This window comes from Lissotriton vulgaris, chromosome 2_1, assembly GCF_964263255.1.
Source record: "Lissotriton vulgaris chromosome 2_1, aLisVul1.2, whole genome shotgun sequence".
NCBI classification, from domain to species: Eukaryota; Metazoa; Chordata; class Amphibia; order Caudata; family Salamandridae; genus Lissotriton; species Lissotriton vulgaris.
The window spans coordinates 1,515,950,152-1,515,968,571 of record NC_141687.1 but is presented as its reverse complement, the minus strand read 5'-3'; the positions used below and the strand labels follow the sequence as shown (position 1 = coordinate 1,515,968,571).

General features: G+C 42.5%; 1 protein-coding gene across 1 annotated transcript in view; it reads right to left on the bottom strand.

The window, feature by feature from the left end:
• Positions 1-605: 605 nt before the first annotated feature.
• The window catches only part of ANKK1 (ankyrin repeat and kinase domain containing 1), a 262,862-nt gene continuing 245,047 nt past the window's right edge, over positions 606-18,420 (bottom strand). The window contains exon 8 of the mRNA XM_086957376.1: positions 606-6,368. Within this exon, the coding sequence (XP_086813502.1) occupies positions 5,068-6,368 (1,301 nt within the window). The 3' untranslated portion in view covers positions 606-5,067. The remainder of the gene's footprint in view (positions 6,369-18,420) is intronic.

Below are 18,420 nucleotides of genomic sequence, written 5' to 3'. Positions count from 1 at the left end.
CCTCTCAAACTGCTGCGCGAAAAGGGGCCGAATTTACAAGGGCACGAAAAGCCACAGTGGCTTTATGTGTCCTTGTAAATATGGAGCTGCAAAATGCGCTGCCAGTGGGTCACAAAGGGTGTCCCACTGGCGGAGCAAGGGGCTTGAAAATATGCCCCAGATGTTTCAAATTTTCACACTGCACTTTGCAGCCCAATTTTAGTACATTTTGGGGCATAACGTTTTTAAACTGGGTGTCATTGGGTAGCTTTAATGAACAGACCACAATAGACAGGCTCTGATCAGATTGAAAATTCTATTTTCTTACATTTTGTGGTGTTGGTTGGGTAAAATCTTTTGACAAAAATATTAGCACCTGTGTTCAAGTTCAAATCAATCTGATGTGCCCTTCGCGGGGAACGTGTTCAGGGTGGGCTGCTATGACCCACTTATTGCTCCATGTCGACACAGACTCCTGCAACGGGAGTGTAGTTTTAACGTTATTGCCAAGACTGAGTTTGGTTCCTTGTCCTCCCCTTGCACTAAAATGCAGACTTACTACCACACACTGGAATTGCTTTTTGGAAAATCAAGAAACACATTTGAAAAGAAAAAAACAAATCTTCTGGTCAATGCATTGCCCATTATTTATTACAAAATCATGTATTTAGTTCACATTTGTAAGGGAATATTTACATGGCTTGCAACCAGAGAAATAAGCAGTGCAATATGCCAGTACTGACTGCCTGTTGACCAGGCAGTGGGTTGAGTCTCAGAAAAGAGAAATAAAGAGAAAGTAAGGGGGTATAAAATACCCATTGCTTTGTACTTGTCATGCCCACTGTATTCTTATGTTCTTTTCCATTCTCTTGATATTCAGTTTTTTCGTAGTAAATCACTGAAAAACCATAGTTTAATAATGGACGTGACCCATGCCTAGATATTTTCATTGTTTGCAAGTGAGGCTGGGCCAAAGGATAATGTGCTGACTTTGTTCAATCGAAGTATGGTTTGCATCCACATCTGGCACATTCACATGAACTATCTCAACCTCCAATAGCCTGAAAGGCGGGTGCTGAGCAGACTATCAGTGAAATTAATACTAAGCTTAGACTCCATGCATTGTGACAATAGAACAGATAACGTCAAAGGTAAAAACTCACCCTCAAGGTCAATGTACATTTAGTACTGTTGAAAACAATAAACCACAGTGTTGCAGAATAGGGAGTGCCCAATTCAGGTTTGAAATGGCCAACTAATTTCAGAATTTCAGGGAAGAGGTAAATGAGCATTCCATGAAGATGAGGTGAGCGTATTACATAATCAGTGGTTATCCTGAAAATATGGCATCACTATGGCTCTCCTAGACCTCTTTGGACAATCCTTTCCTAGATGTTCGGCTGCACGCAAGTTGTAGGAGGAGAATACTACATGTAGCTAGTGCAAGCGTGACCAAATCACTCCCTGACCACCTGAGACGGGGTTTGCACTCTCCCCCATCAGCTCATATTAAGTTCACATTAATTTCATGCATCACATATAAAGGCTATTAAATAGCACATCTTTTTAGCCCTGCTATAGATGGCTGCATCCCAAACTAAAAAAACTGTAGATCTACAAGCAAGGAAAGAAAAAAGTGCACAGGCCTTCTCTTCTCATTGCCTCAATCTCAGGAACAACTCTCCTTTATCTGAGACTACTCCCTCAAGGACTACCGCTATATCTCTATGCTCCCATTCCCAGCCAAGGTCCTCGAGAAGACCATAGACCGCCAGTTCACCAAACAACTGGAGAGAAACAACCTACTGGACATCTGCCAATTTGGGTTCCACTCCAACCACAGCATGGAGGCTGCCCTGATCATTGCCACAGCTGGCACTGATGACATCAGGACCCTCCTCGACTGGGAAGAAACAGCATCCTTGATCCTCCTCGACCTCGCAGCAGCATTCGACAATGTCTCCTACCACACCCTTAATAAGAGATTTCACCACATTGGCATTCAGGATGAAGCCCTCAGATAGATCACATCCTTCCTCACAGGACAAACCCAGAGAATCTGACTAGTTCCTTTCACCTCGGAACCCACAAACCTGATCTGTGGCATCACTCAAGGTTCATCCCTCCGTGGAACCCTGTGCAACACCTACATTCACACCCGTGGCCAACATGGTCAGAACCTATGGTTTCAACATCATATCCTACACAGGCGACACCCTACTCATCCTCTCACTCTCAAAAGACCCTTACACCACTAGGACTAACTTCCCCAGCAGCATGATGAGTGTTGCCGATTGGAAGAAGACCAATTGCATGAAACTTAACACAGACAAGATGGAAGTGCTGATTTTTGGGAACAAAAACTTCCCATGGAACGAAAACCTGGTGGTCCACCAAACACAGACCCAAACCCAGACCGACAGACTACGCCCACAACATTTGTATCATCCTGGACAGCAAACTCACTATGAAATGTCAGATCAATGCAGTCTCCTCCACCTACTTCTACACCCTCTGGATGCTCCAAAAGATCTCCACCACCTAACTCCTAAGGAGATTCCATTTGATTTAGAACACGGCTGTCATACTCATCCTCGACCTTCTCAAATGGACCCACCTCACCTCACACCTCAGGAACTTCCACTGGCTCCCCATCCAGAAAACATGCCAACTCAAGCTGCTGATACACGCCTACAAGGCCCGCCACAGCCTAGGACCAGCATACCTCAATCAGTGCCTGAAGTTCCACCAACCAGCTCAACACTTGCAATCCACCTCCTGTGCCCTTGCTCACACTTCCCGCATCCAAAAAAGCCATGATGGAGGGTGCTCCTTTGCCTACTTCACCGCCAAGGACTGAAACAACCTTCCCCTCCACCTCCAAACATCATCCTCTCTCCTGGAATTCTGAAATGGACTCAACATCTGGCTGTTCGACTGATCCCAGCAAGATCCTATCACCTGGATACCCCCACAGGTAGTAAGCTTCAATTTACAAATACTGATTGATTGATTTATTGATTGACACATTAGGAAAGAACTGAAAACCTTCCTCTACTTCCATCACCTCTCTCCCTCCCTCCCTCACCTTTAACAACTATGTTCCCTCCAGCTGTCAACTACTTTCAAAAATATATATTTCCTTTTATACTAGTGTAACCTCCCCAGAGAATCTGCCTTGTTTTATGTAAAGTGGTCTTCTGTCCATCTGGCTAGTTTAATGCTTTATAATAAACCATTAAAGAAATAAAATAAAAAATATAAGATGAGATATAGCAAACTTTCTCTACCAGAAGTGTAATTGATTGTTTAAAAAAGATTTTTATCCAAGAAGATTTTCGGGGGGAAATCTTAACTGACAACGGGGAGCAATTTGTTTCAACAGAGGTACATCAATGTTTGAATAAGTGTGGTCTTAAACATGTCAGGATACCTTTGTATTACCCACTAACCAATAGTAAAGTCGAGTACTTCAATAAAGTGCTAGTGGTTGAGTAAAGTGCTTAAGACCACATTTCCCCTAGACCCTAAATTCCTATTGCTGGTAATAGCCCACAACGTTGACTTGAGTCACCCATAACTTATTTTTGCATTATTGGCATTAGTGGTGGCGAAAAGAGATGTGGAATGTGCATGGTGGGCAGCCCTTCCCCCTCAGCTAGACGAATGGACAAGGGGAATGGACCTGTACATGGCGGCAGAAAGGGTCACATATAAAGCGAGAGGCTGTCCCCGGAAGTTCCGTAAGGTATGGGGGAAATGGAGGCAGTATCATGGATTGGATGAGGGCTTGGACCTACCGAGTGAAATGTGGGTCTGTTCGAATCTTACTGCATTCAAAGGGGGGGTGTTCTAGGATATGTATATCAGACCTCGGGGGAGTTCAGATGGAGAGGGGAGTAGATTCCCAAATGTGTCACCTGCGGCAGAGCCGGATCTTATGTGGGTACATGTCATGGAAATGATGCTGTGGGAGGCGGGTGGGGGAGTGGGAGGGTATTTGAGTGCGAGAATTACTATCTGTGACAGGTTGGTTGTTCTGTTTTGGTTGAAAATGCAAATACAAATATTTTCAAAAAAATAAAAAATAAAGTGCTAGTGGATTGTATTCAAGTTGTACATATGTGTAGATCAAGCAATCAAGAATTTTGTGTGGTCTCATTGCATTACACCCCATGTAGCCACCAGCAAAAGTCTTTTTGAATTTACAAGGGGAAGGATAGCGTCCACTGAATTGTGTTCATTTTGAATTGTAAAGTTGTTTCATGAAGGAAGCAATGTGAAAGAAGTTTGGCAAACAGCTTAACATAATTCTAACGCAATGAGTATGAGGAAAATTGGCAATAAACCCTGTAGGGAAGAGTGCAGATTGAAAGTAGGAGATTGGGAAAGGGTGGAAAGTCCTGAGTTGATGAGTAAAAGGATTATCAAAATGTAAGGAATCCCAACAAATGTGTGAATTACGCAGCAATGCAGTGAAACTGACAGATGGAAATTGGTAGAGTACATCTCAGAAATCATTAGATCCCAGTATAAAGTTTCAGAATTCTACCAAAAATGAAATACACTGAGAAGATAACTGTCAGAGAATGGCATTGAATGCACCTACATCACACACATCCTATTGATGTCACTACATTTCATGCTCCTCCAGTGACATCACCACCGGTGGTTTTATCAATATGGCAGTCACCATAGAATAGACTGTCAATTTTTTGCTCTGTATAATGAAGCCTGTTAAAGTCTCCGGCTGGAAACTAATGTGAGACCAAAGTAAATAGTACCACCAGGTCAATCTTTACACTACCCAGAACCTGTGTTTATATTAAGGTCCCAGTCTATAAATTCTGTTGTGAGGTAGGAAATTGAACAATCTTCGGTGAGAGAAGGTTCTCTCCATTAATGATCTGCCTGTGTTGTAAGGAGCATTTTTGATCGGAGGCATGCAGAAATTGTAATTGTTGGTAAACACATATGACCCACAGAAAAGTCAGAATTAAGTCTTTGCAAATTAGTAAACATAATCAGCATCTTCGCAATATCAGTCTTTAAATACTGATTAGCATGATCCATCTTTCATAATCAGTTCTAATCAAAAGAGCCAGATGTTGATTCCTCGTCCCCCTCTGACCCACTGCATAATCCCTCTGTGCCCTCCAGTATACCAAGTACATTGGTCCTGTTGTTCCTGACTGCCAGCTGGAGTGGAGAGCAGCCACAAGAGTCTTCAATATCTCGAACAGCACCTGATCTGAGAAGAGTCTTTGCAATGGCGGCATTGCCATTGAGGGCAGCTATGTGCAATGGTGTCCAGCCAAACTTGTTCTTCGCATTGACATCTGCCCAATGATTTAGAAGAGAGATAGTGCTGTGGAAGGAACTGCGCTGCACGGCCAAGTGCAGAGGTGTCCACTCCGACATTTCTGCAAGATTGGGGTCAGCACCAAGACTCAAAAGCTGTGCAACCACTGGCTCCTCACTGTAGCGAGCTGCCAAGTGTAGGGGGGTCCAGTTCATATCGCCTTTGGCATTGATATTGGCATGGTTTTCATGCAGCAGGTTTATGATGGTAAGGTTGCCTTTATAGGCTGCCAAGTGTAGTGGTGTCCATCCTTGTAAAGTCTTAAGGTTGACATTGGCTTCATGCTTGATCAGTTTCGTGCAGATATTTTTATTTCCCTTCACGGCGGCCATATGCAGAGGGGTATAAAGACTTGAGTCAAGGCAGTTGACAGTGGCCCCCTTTCCGAGGAGGTGTTGCATTATCCTAACTTCACCCTTATCAGCTGCAATGTGCAGGGCTGTCCTGCCATTTTCCTGTTTGATATTCGTGTCTGCTCCTTGGTTCACAAGAAATTTGACAAGGTCAGCATGGCCAAAGTAGGTCGCCAAGTGGAGTGCTGTTTTACCGTCATTCTCCAGAATGTTTGGGGCACAGTGTCGTGAAAACAACACTCTAACAACATTCAAGAAGCCATTTTGGGAAGCCAGGTGGAGAGGCGTCCATCCATCATCTTCCTGGGCATTGACCAAGGCCTGGTTGTCCAGCAAAAGTCTAGCAATTCTATCATCTCCAGCCTGCGCTGCAAAATGTAAAGGCGACCACTTTTCATCATCGCTCATGCTGACATCAGCCCCATTCTTAATCAGAATGGAGCAAACGTTTGGGTGTTTCCTCTGCACTGCCAGGCTGAGGGGCGTGAAACCATTAACTGTTCGACTGTTCACGTTCGCCCCGCGATCCAGCAGGTAAGTCACTGTGCTTTCATTGCCTTGCACCGCCGCAAAGTGGAGCAAAGTAAAATCGTTTTCATGCAGGCGACTTATGTCATCATCACATATATATTGACCACTTTCACGGTTCAAATGTGCTAACAGTTCTTCTGTTCCTGAAAATTGGGAGAGGTTAAGAAGGTTAGTCCTTTAACACTTAAGGAAACTTGTGACTTCCACAAACGTACATTGCACTGAATTAACACTTTAACATTGCTGTCAACCATCTGACATCAAGGAATGATTATTACCATTTATGCCATCATTGGAATGCTTATATTAGCACCTATTATATCTTCGAATGCTCACAATAGCATAATTTAGAAAACAGTAGAGGGTCTTGACTCAAAACTCAGCAAGGCTGAGCCAATAATAACTAGAAAAACAACACACCTGCCTATGCTGAGCAGTTTTTTTCGGAACAATACTTTGATAAATGTGCATGAGCAATAATCATGAACAATGGCTTTTGAAATTGCAACGTTTCTTTTAATTCTTTTGCAGACTATTTTGCTTTTTAGTCTTTTGCTTGTTTTTTATGGCATGAGAATACAAAAATTGTGAAGGAAAATACTAGACATTTACAAACAGACAGGAAAAAATAGACTTTGGTATGTACATAATTCACTCAAACTCACATTCAACTCATTCTTGGCCATCCAGACATACAAAAAACATTCATACTGGTCCCATCATCATAACACAGTTTGTGATAATGCAAGAAAAATAACAATTGTGAATTTCAAACGATAGTACAACTTTTTTTCAGTTTTTTAGAAAGAGTAATAATCCATCAATTGAATGGCACAACCATGACAAAAGTGATGACACGGGACCGGGTCAGGTCGACGCGTTTCGAACCCTATCCTTTCACGGGTTCTCTTCAGGACCACAGTGTTAATAAAAGGGGGAAGAGGAAAGCAACAATCACTACACCAAACCTGGGAGATCACCGTCTCAACCGATGTACCGCTAAACTCAGCCTACCTTAATATGTGGGTCAAAGCTCCTCAAGTAGTATAGGAAAGCCAATGTATTCCCAGCATAGGGGAGCGAAGAAGTGCTGCGAGAAAGAACACATACACTCGATCATACAGAGTCTCAACAGTCTGGCTGTGTCTAAACTGGAGCGGAGCTAATGAGATCAGAGGGAGGTTGCGTGTGCTCACCTTGTGTGCAGCGCGTGTGCGCTCAACCAATGCTACTCAGTTTGGAAACGCTCGGTCCGTAGAAATTGTGGATCCGGCGCCTCTGGAGATAAAAAGTGAAAGTGTACGTTTAAAATCCGGCATACGGGGGAAAGCGCGTAGTCAGCCGCTCGAAAATCGCGCTAGAGCGTCCCGGTATCCGCTTACCGTGAAAGCAATCTCGAACTCTCAGAACAGTGTTTCCAACGTCCTCGCTCCTCACACAGCGGTCAATTGCGGGTTACTGAAGCCGTGCTGCCGTCTGACTAAAGAGAAAGGACGCCTCCCACGGGGTGTAGGGAGTTGTAGTTTCATACAAAATGTACCAATGAGAATTCTGGGAGATGAAGTCCTGTGGGCAGTATCAAGGAAAAGTTTTATAAATTTCCGAAATTTCGTTCAATCCATTGACTGCTGTGTCATATTTCATGATCAAAAGTGCCTCTCTTTGGTTTAGTCTTAATTCCAAATTTCCTCCTCTCGGATCTTTTTCAATTTTGGACAGGACGGTCCATTTGAAGTTATCTTTATCATGTTTCTTCGTCACCCAGTGGTGTACCAATGGCGCATTCTCAACTTCTCTGCGCAGTCTAGATTTATGCTGCGTTCTACAAGAGTTAGATCTCCCATCCATCTTTAACTTATCTGACAGGACTCTAAATGAAGCTGAAACATCGATCTTGACGAAGGGCCTCGGATTTGTCCCGTCGAGACCCACAGACTTCATTAAGATGAAGTTAGAAACTTTGGAATTCTGTCGTAAATTAAGATTAAAAACATTCTTCTCTGATATATGCGAGGAACATCAAACAGAAGTGACGGGTCTAAGGAAGAAATCCACCTTTTGCCCAGCCGGCTCAAAGATTCCTAAAGAGATTCTTACGTTTGAACGTACAGTTCTATCAGGAATATCAGCACTAGAAAAGAAGAGGAACTTTGTCAAATTTAATCTCGCTAAAGCTGAGAAAGAGGCTTTAACCACCTTGAAAAATGACAAAAACATAGTAGTCAAACAAGCAGACAAGGGGGGAGCAGTGGTTATTTGGGACATTAATAAATATAAAACGGAAGCACTTCGACAACTGGATGACAATTCATGCTATAGACGCATCACAAAGAATCCCACACTCGAAATTCAGAGTGAATTATTTTCAGCAATCCAGAAAGGATTTGATCTAGGATTCATTGGACCGAAGGAATTTACTTTTTTACAGAATAAGAATCCACGTACTCCAGTTTTTTATTTATTACCTAAGATCCATAAGGATGAAGTAAACCCACCAGGACGCCCCATAGTCTCTGGGTGTGAGTCCTTATTAGAACCAGTGGCTAAGTACATCGAATTTTTCCTGAAACCTTTTATTGAAGAGATTCCAGCACATCTTCAAGACACCACGGCTTTCCTCCAAAGAATCAGCACAGTACCTTTTGAACAAAGTTCCCAGCTTTTAGTAACGCTAGACGTCGTGTCATTATACACGCAGATTCCTCAAGATCAGGCCCTTGAGACACTAGCATGGTTCTTGGATACACGTGTCAGACCTTGCCAAGTACCTTCTGATTTCATTTTACAGCTGGCATCCTTCGCATTAAGAAAGAACTTTTTCACTTTTGACTCCGACTACTTCCTTCAGGTGAAGGGAGTAGCCATGGGGTGTCCATTTGCCCCAGAACTAGCGATCATGTTCATGGGCCTCTACGAGAAGAAATTCATTTACAATGATAATCCCTACAGTCATCAGATCTCGCATTACATGCGTTATATTGATGACGTCTTTTTCATCTGGACTGGGACCACAGAAACCCTTGATGGGTTTGTTGAATGGCTCAATGGGCGCTCAAGCGACATAAAATTTAATTGCACATCATCCAGCCAATCAATCACATTTTTGGACGTTAAAGTTGTCCCTCATAACGGTAACCTGGCAACAACTTTATTTAGAAAATCAACCGATAGGAACAAGGCATTGCTGTTCACCAGCAACCACCCACGAAGTTTGAGACAGAATTTACCATTCGGACAATTCCTGAGGATCCGAAGGAATTGTTCAGGAAAAGAAGACTATTTCGACCATGCCAATTCACTCATGGAGAGGCTTCTCCAAAGAGGATATCCTAGAAAACGTCCTTAAGCAATCCCTGAAGCGAGCATGGTGGACGCCCCGCGAAACACTAATGCTTAAGAAAGCCAAGGTTGAGCAAAATCGAGTGGTATGTGTATCAACCTTTTGTCCTGCTGCCAATCAACTCAAGAGGCTGATAAATCTGAATTGGCATCTAGTAAAAGACCTGCATGAGGACTTGAGGAATCCACCATTATTTGCATTTAAGAAGGAGAAGAGCGTGGCGAACCATATCGTGAGGGCAGCCCTACCCAGTAAACAATCACCAACTCTGAGAAGCCTATTTGGCTTCCCCCAGACTAAAGGACATCACAAATGTGGCACTTGCATTTGTTGTCATGACACCATGGAAGAAACAGTATTTTCCTTTAACAACATCCACTGGAAGCATGAAGCATTCACTAATTGCAAAACAAGGAATGTAGTTTACGCGATCCTATGCCCCTGCCCTAAACTATACATTGGGAAAACATCCCAAGAGGTCAGACAACGCATCACGCAGCATAAATCTAGACTGCGCAGAGAAGTTGAGAATGCGCCATTGGTACACCACTGGGTGACGAAGAAACATGATAAAGATAACTTCAAATGGACCGTCCTGTCCAAAATTGAAAAAGATCCGAGAGGAGGAAATTTGGAATTAAGACTAAACCAAAGAGAGGCACTTTTGATCATGAAATATGACACAGCAGTCAATGGATTGAACGAAATTTGGGAAATTTATAAAACTTTTCCTTGATACTGCCCACAGGACTTCATCTCCCAGAATTCTCATTGGTACATTTTGTATGAAACTACAACTCCCTACACCCCGTGGGAGGCGTCCTTTCTCTTTAGTCAGACGGCAGCATGGCTTCAGTAACCCGCAATTGACCGCTGTGTGAGGAGCGAGGACGTTGGAAACACTGTTCTGAGAGTTCGAGATTGCTTTCACGGTAAGCGGATACCGGGACGCTCTAGCGCGATTTTCGAGCGGCTGACTACGCGCTTTCCCCCGTATGCCGGATTTTAAACGTACACTTTCACTTTTTATCTCCAGAGGCGCCGGATCCACAATTTCTACGGACCGAGCGTTTCCAAACTGAGTAGCATTGGTTGAGCGCACACGCGCTGCACACAAGGTGAGCACACGCAACCTCCCTCTGATCTCATTAGCTCCGCTCCAGTTTAGACACAGCCAGACTGTTGAGACTCTGTATGATCGAGTGTATGTGTTCTTTCTCGCAGCACTTCTTCGCTCCCCTATGCTGGGAATACATTGGCTTTCCTATACTACTTGAGGAGCTTTGACCCACATATTAAGGTAGGCTGAGTTTAGCGGTACATCGGTTGAGACGGTGATCTCCCAGGTTTGGTGTAGTGATTGTTGCTTTCCTCTTCCCCCTTTTAGTAACACTGTGGTCCTGAAGAGAACCCGTGAAAGGATAGGGTTCGAAACGCGTCGACCTGACCCGGTCCCGTGTCATCACTTTTGTCATGGTTGTGCCATTCAATTGATGGATTATTACTCTTTCTAAAAAACTGAAAAAAAGTTGTACTATCGTTTGAAATTCACAATTGTTATTTTTCTTGCATTATCACAAACTGTGTTATGATGATGGGACCAGTATGAATGTTTTTTGTATGTCTGGATGGCCAAGAATGTGTTGAATGTGAGTTTGAGTGAATTATGTACATACCAAAGTCTATTTTTTCCTGTCTGTTTGTAAATGTCTAGTATTTTCCTTCACAATTTTTGTATTCTCATGCCATAAAAAACAAGCAAAAGACTAAAAAGCAAAATAGTCTGCAAAAGAATTAAAAGAAACGTTGCAATTTCAAAAGCCATTGTTCATGATTATTGCTCATGCACATTTATCAAAGTATTGTTCCGAAAAAAACTGCTCAGCATAGGCACAATAGCATAATGACATATGACATATTTACAGTTGTTATATCACGGAAATGGTTATATTAGCCTCTGTGATATCAAAAACACGCGCATATTACCAACTGTGATACTACAGATGGATGTATGACGTTTTCACACATGCATTTACAATGTATGCCTTTACATCGCGGGCAATACAACGACTTGCTTTAGGGAAGCTCTGGAGTTTGGAATAGCATATTTCACTATTCCAACTCCAGTCTGTGCAACAGTAGGGAAGGTGTTGGATTTTAAATCCAACAATGAGTTTCCTGAAGCAAGTCGTTGTAATGACTTGCATTGCAATGGAACGCGTGGTAACGACGCGTTCATTGTTGTGCCTGCATTGTAGTGGCACTGCGTTGACCTGTCAGCGTTGTAGACGCTGTTTCCCATCACAGATAATCTTGTAACAAATACACTTGCATTATCACTTGTGATATCACAGATATGCTTATGACAAATACACTTACATTAGCACTTGGGATAGCACAGGCATACTTCGATTATCATCTGCGATGTCACTGGAATAAGTTACTAGCAAATGTGAACTTTATATAGCTGCACTGTGTCTGAAATGCACCATAGGTTTGTCAGAGGCACTAGCCTGAAGAATAATGCAAGGAGTATTAGCATATTAAAATAATGCCTGCAAAACACACATTTTCACTTGGGTAACTGCATCGAACACGTTCCACTTGATAATGACCAGGACAATCAGAATGAGTAGCTGGTATAATTTAGCGTCCTTCTCAAATGGAATAGATATGTGTGCATAATATGATTTCCACTGTGGTTCCCATTTTGTTAAGTATACAAGAGAATCTGTTCCATCATTGTTAGATTATCAGTACTCTAGCTGTGTTTATGAAAGGTATGATGGTACTTTCGTTTCAGTGCTCATTAGATAATCTTAGTCATTTTTCAGGTCCTCCCTTTCAGTTTAAGAGTAATCATTCTGTGCTTGCATTCATGTTTCTAGCAGCAAGGTTTTCCGTGGATTGTTATGTTTAGCAAACACACATCCAGTAATCTGACATGGCATGTATGCTTTGAAAGCATTCAAAAGCACTGATTTTAGGGAATTGCTGATCTGAAACCTAGGTATATTTGCACCGGTCATCAAATGCCCGTTTACCAATCAGTTTATGAAAGGATGGCCATGCAGGAATTCACCATCTCCTTTTCTAATATTCCTTCTTTCCCCTTCTCTCCAAACATCTCGCGTTCTTTTTTCCTCTTTTACCTCCACTCTTGACTCTACCTGTCATTTTATCTCTCGCCTCTATCTTCAACTCTCACTTTAGTTCCCTTTTTCAAATCTTGTTCCCTATTTTGCTGTACATCCCCTTTCTGTCTACTTCTCCTCTACCTCTGCATTTTCTTTATTCATCCACTCATGTCTTTCTCTGCATCTCACATTGCTTGCCCATAGTTATCTCTACCCTTGGTGATTTATGTCGCTGAATGCATGTAATTTTTCTATTTTGACCAGCCCCATACAAAGCCAGAGATAGACATTTAGCTTTGTATATCATAATAATTTCTGGGGGAGCTCTCTTTCCCAGCTGGAAGGATTCACAAGGACCAACAATTCAAGAAATGTTGTAAAGACATGTGATAAAGCCAGAGTGTGAAGAACCAGTTCAGAGTTACATTACACCTCCACCTCAGGACAATTTGGGTTCAGGATCTGAATACCTCAGTTTGCACAATTGTATCTTTCCTTGACAATTTTTTGTTCTTTGTTCATCCTGTTTATTAACTAGGTGACTTATCAAAAAATAAGTTTACTACCTTAGAAGATGCGGAATTTAGTCTCTGCAAATGTTACATTTGGGAGATAAGCTTGATGAAAGATAGTCAAAGTGTATTAGCTCCTCAATGCATAGTTTTCAAAGATCGTCTCTGATATTGAAGTTGCATCTGCACTTTTGGTCTTCGGATAATTAGGATCTATTTGCTAAGGCCACAGTATGAGAATTGAAATCCTTAAAGTTATTATTTTTTCAAAATCAGGCGCTCAGCTATATAGATATCAGAAAACAGCCCTGCCATTCTCTGTAATCCTATTTATAAACACATACACCCAAATGTTACGTAAAAATCTGCTTCAATTAACTTTTTATGGGGTTTATGGGGTGTTTTTACCTAGGAAGTAAGCCATCAAAGTAGGGTGCCTGATTAAGAATCCTATCCTTCAATTTATGATTGAAATTTTAGATTTAAAAATAAAAGCTAAGCATAATCCAAGCAAAACATAGTTTGGGGTCCAGAGGAATCTTTTAGGCTCCAGAAGCATACAGTTCTGGGAACTAACTGACCAGTGGACTTTTGTTGAGGAAGCAGAAAGAGGGTGTGAAGCATTAGGGATTTCCAGCTAGCAGTAGTCTACATACATTAATTTCTGGGAGAATTAATGGATGATAAAACAAATCGGTATAAGAAAGGAAGCTGAGGGAATAAAAGCAATTGGATGTAATTTCTAGGGCACTGCTTGGGTATTTCAAATAAACGTATGGTGTTTCTATTGATAAAAGTGTTTGTGGCAAACACTTTACGCATACCATACCACCTAAAGCGCTCAGATCTGTGTGCATTCTGTCAAAGGTCTTTCTAGCAAATTAGAAGAGTATTCATGAAAATATGAGGTGAGGTTTGGTGTATCAGCCACTACCCAAAGGGAGCGATTACGATGTCAGGCGGAAAGCCTCCTTCCAACAGTCGGAATCTCCTCCACTGCGTCAAAGCCATTCCAACGGCTCATCGGTTTACATTCCGATGGCCCGAATTATGATGTTCGCAGTCGGATTGTAAACTACTCGAACATTCCGAATCGGTTCCGAGCAACTCGCAGAGTATTTGTGTTGGTCATAACTGCACCGTACACCCCTATGGACAGTGTTTCCACATTGGGATTACGATATCGATTTACAACAGCCTTTCTGCGTCGGCCTGTCAGACATGGAAAGGCTGTCGGAAAGTGACTTTGGGGGCCCCTGGCAGGGTCCCTTTGGCCCCGTCGCCTACGGTTGATGTCCGAGGGGCTACCTAAAGGACCCCCCTGTAAAACTCTGCACTGTGTAGCAGGCTTCATGGGGTGCCGGCGACAGGGCGCAGGGTTTTCTGCAAACACCCCAACATAGAGTGCACTTTCTAACTGAAGGTTTCAAAAGACTGTCTGCTGGCAAAAAAAAATCATTCTGCCCAGAAAATTACTGAGGAGTTTGACCCATGCTTCTTTTGAATCTCTGGAGCTGAAAGAATAGCTTCAGTGTTAGGGAAGATAGCCACTTATTTACTACTCACAAGAGTACAAGGGTTCAGCTATATCAAGAAGGAGCTTCCCTACTATGTAAACTGGACCCCTGTATCTGGGAATAGTAGAAGACACAAAAAAGTGAAGATGCTGTCTCCACCTAGAAGAAAACCAGCAAGGCCAGATCCATTGACTGCATGCCTGCATGGAAATGGGGAAAAGCATTTCCCAGTTTGCTCACAACCTTGCACCAAGGGAGCAAATAATAATAATAATAATAGAACATTTGTAAAGCGCATGGCTGCACAACTGTGTATCCCCGCGCTGACTGCCAAAAAAAACTCACAAAGAATCAAGAAGGGACGGTTAGAGATCAAAACAGGATTATTGGGGAAAAAGGTGGGTTTTCAGTTTGGCTCTAAAAAGAGTCTCTGAAGGTTCCATTCTTAAGTGAACAGGTAGAGCATTCCAATGTTTCACTCCGAGGTAGCGAAAAGAGCGGCCGCCAATTTTCGCTCTGTGGACACGGGGGAGTTTGAATAGAGACATTCCTGAGGACCTAAGGTCTCTGGTTGGGCGGTGGATAGTCAGAAGATCTCTTAGATAGGTGGGACCTTTGTTATGGGCAATCTTATGGGCATAGCAGAGGCTCTTGAATTTGATTCTCTCCCTAACGGGGAGCCAGTGCAATTTGGACAATGCCGCCTTGGAGGATGTTCTTTTGGGAAGGCCCAATACCAGGCGAGCAGCCGCATTTTGTAAGCATTGAAGCTGGTGAAGATGTTTTTGGTTCAGTCCTAATAGGAGAACATTCCCATAGTCCAAATGAGGTGTTATAAGCGCATGTACGATGGTTTTTCTAGCTTCAGTAGGGATGAGATCGATGATTTTTCTTAGAATTCTTAGCGTACCGATGCATTTGCCTATTATTTTGTTGACTTGGGATTTTCCTGACAGATCAGAGTCGATCATAATCCCTAGGTTTTTGACCTTCTCAACGGGGCGAGGACAATCGCCCAGAGTTGTGGGCCACCACGCCTGAGACCATAATGAGGTTTTATTCCCTATCACCAGCACCTCTGTTTTATCTCCATTCAGCCGGAGGCAGTTGCTATCCATCCACATGGCGACAGCAGCCATGCATTCCGAGAAGTTGGAAGCATATTTCTCGGTGTCAGGAGTGAGCTTAAACATGAGCTGGGTGTCATCGGCGTAACTGACAATGCCCACCCCGAAGTTCTCTACGACCTGAGCCAGGGGCTCCATATAGATGTTGAACAATGTGGGGCTCAAACTAGAGCCCTGTGGAACCCCATAGCTCACGTCTCGAGAAGATGATTTGAAGGGTGGGCAGTGTATCTGCAGTGATGTATAATATGAGAACATTTAGTGGATCAGGGCAGAACATGTAGAACTTTGCTGCAATATGTCACTTCAAACATGTTCGATCCTGCAGGGCTGGGCAAGGTGCCAAGGTCATCCAGCAAAAGACACTAACTTGGAGGATACATTTTCCTGCTTTGCCCCTATTGAAGATTTTAAGGGCAAAGTTTGAGTCTGCCGAAGAAACAGGAAACAAAGGAATCTGATCGATTGGAGCATTGCTTAACTGCAACTTCCAGTCATGCCCTCTTGATGTTCTTCAACCGTCAGAAACTTTTCTACAGGCAAAGGCAAATTGTTAACCTGGACAAACCACTAAGTCTTGTCAATGTCAATATACTTAGAGCCAGCCAGAAGGGGTGCCCATCTCCTGGTCCAATAAAATTAACTGGGATTGAAAACCTTGTTCCTTTGTTGGAAGGCTGCAGGTTGTAGCTAGGGAGAAGTCAGCTGCATCTATTTGATAAAATTGGATTTTATATTTCTATGGATTTCTGTGGATGTTTTTTAATTGTATTACACGTCTTGATCTCTACCCCCTCTTATTGCCAATTTGGCATCTTTGTGATCATTAAACATTAAACTTTACTCCTGTTAACTAAATTGTTTTGGAAATGTTAACATTTTATATTTCAACTGTAAGGTTTTGTTGGTATCTCTGTATATGTACCCCATGCACTTCTCTTTGAGGGAGTTCTCACTTCTTGCGCCAAGGTACCAAAGAAGTTAAACTCTGAATTCCATATAGAAACTTGCTTTTACTTTTAGGTACCATATTGCTTTGACTGTGTGGGAGCTCACCCCGGCTTTTATTAAGACTGATACCTTGGGGTAAGAACACCCCGGTTTCCTCCAACCCCAAATGGATGCTGTCAGAAAATAATTATGCATTTTATCTGCTCCTTGAACACGACTGAGTGAGATTATGAATGGCAGACAATGTACTTTATTTGATGCAATTGTAAATTTTGGTGTTGAAGATACAAAATACGAATGATTTTGGTGCTCACTGCTGGTACTAGAAGCATAAACTCAAGGAGACTAAATGTATTTGAGGGTTTTCCTGAATTCTTTTGAGGAAAAGTGAATGCACCTGATTCACAAATGGAAAAACTACTGTTGGTTAGCTAAGATGTTGAGGTACAGAAGTGAGGTCTAAGGATATGAGACACCAAAAGTAATGTAAGTCAGACACTTTTTCTGTGTGCTATAAAATGAGACATTGGAGGAATTCCTACTTTGCTTCTGACCTTCCTTCCTCTCAATTGAAAGTGAGTTAGCTTTAGTATTAAGCATGGGCGAATTTTGCGAATTCGCGATCCGTGAATTTGCGGATTTGCGAATTCGCGATCCGCAAAATTCGCGAATTTGTGCGAATTTGCGGATTTTTGTTTTTTTTGCGTGTTCGCTGGGTTTTTTGCGTGTTCGCGGGGTTTTTTGCATGTTCGCGGGGATTTTTGCGTCTTCGCGTGCCGCTTGCATAGCGAAGTTACCCATGCAGTCGTTTATGGGAGAGGGATAGATAGAGAGATAGATAGATAGATAGATAGATAGATAGATAGATAGATAGATAGATAGATAGATAGATAGATAGATAGATAGATAGATAGAAAGAGAGAGAAAAAGAGGGAAAGAAAGAGGGAGAGAGAGAACGAGAGAAAGAAAGAGAGGCCGGATCTCTGAAGGGCCAGATTCCTGAGTTGCCCCTACAGAACATACAGCTTTTTATTTTTAGCAAAATGCATATGAAAATTGTGCTGTAAAGGTCTCTTTTAGTTTAACCCCTCCTGACAACTCAAAATGGGTGTATTTGCCATCCTCTCCCTTCTTCCTGTTTTTTATATCTGTAAGTGCTTCCTGATGAGGTTTAATTCCTTGGACAGGTGCCTCGTTGCCTACTTGTAACTATTCTCTGACCCTGCTTCAAGGGTCAGAGCAGGGTCAGAGAATAGTTGCAAATAGGCAACGAGGCGCCAGGAAGCAATTAGCAGCAGGTGTCCAAGTTGAAGTTAATTTGTTTGTAACCCTTTTGTAAAAGGTTACAAAGAAATTAGGTTCAACTTTTGCACCTGCTGCTGTAACCCTTGCTTGGCTGAAAATTCGTCCCCGCTGATTCGCGGATTTTACCGTGATTTCGCGAGATTCGCGGATCGCGAAATCGCGGAAAATCCGCAAATTCGCCCACGAAACAGATTTTACGCCCACCCTTATTTAGAATGAACTCTCCTTAACTAGTTGTTAGCTAGTTAACCAATAAGTTGAGAGGAACAGATTTACTGTAAATCATGGATGAAATTATGTTAAGCT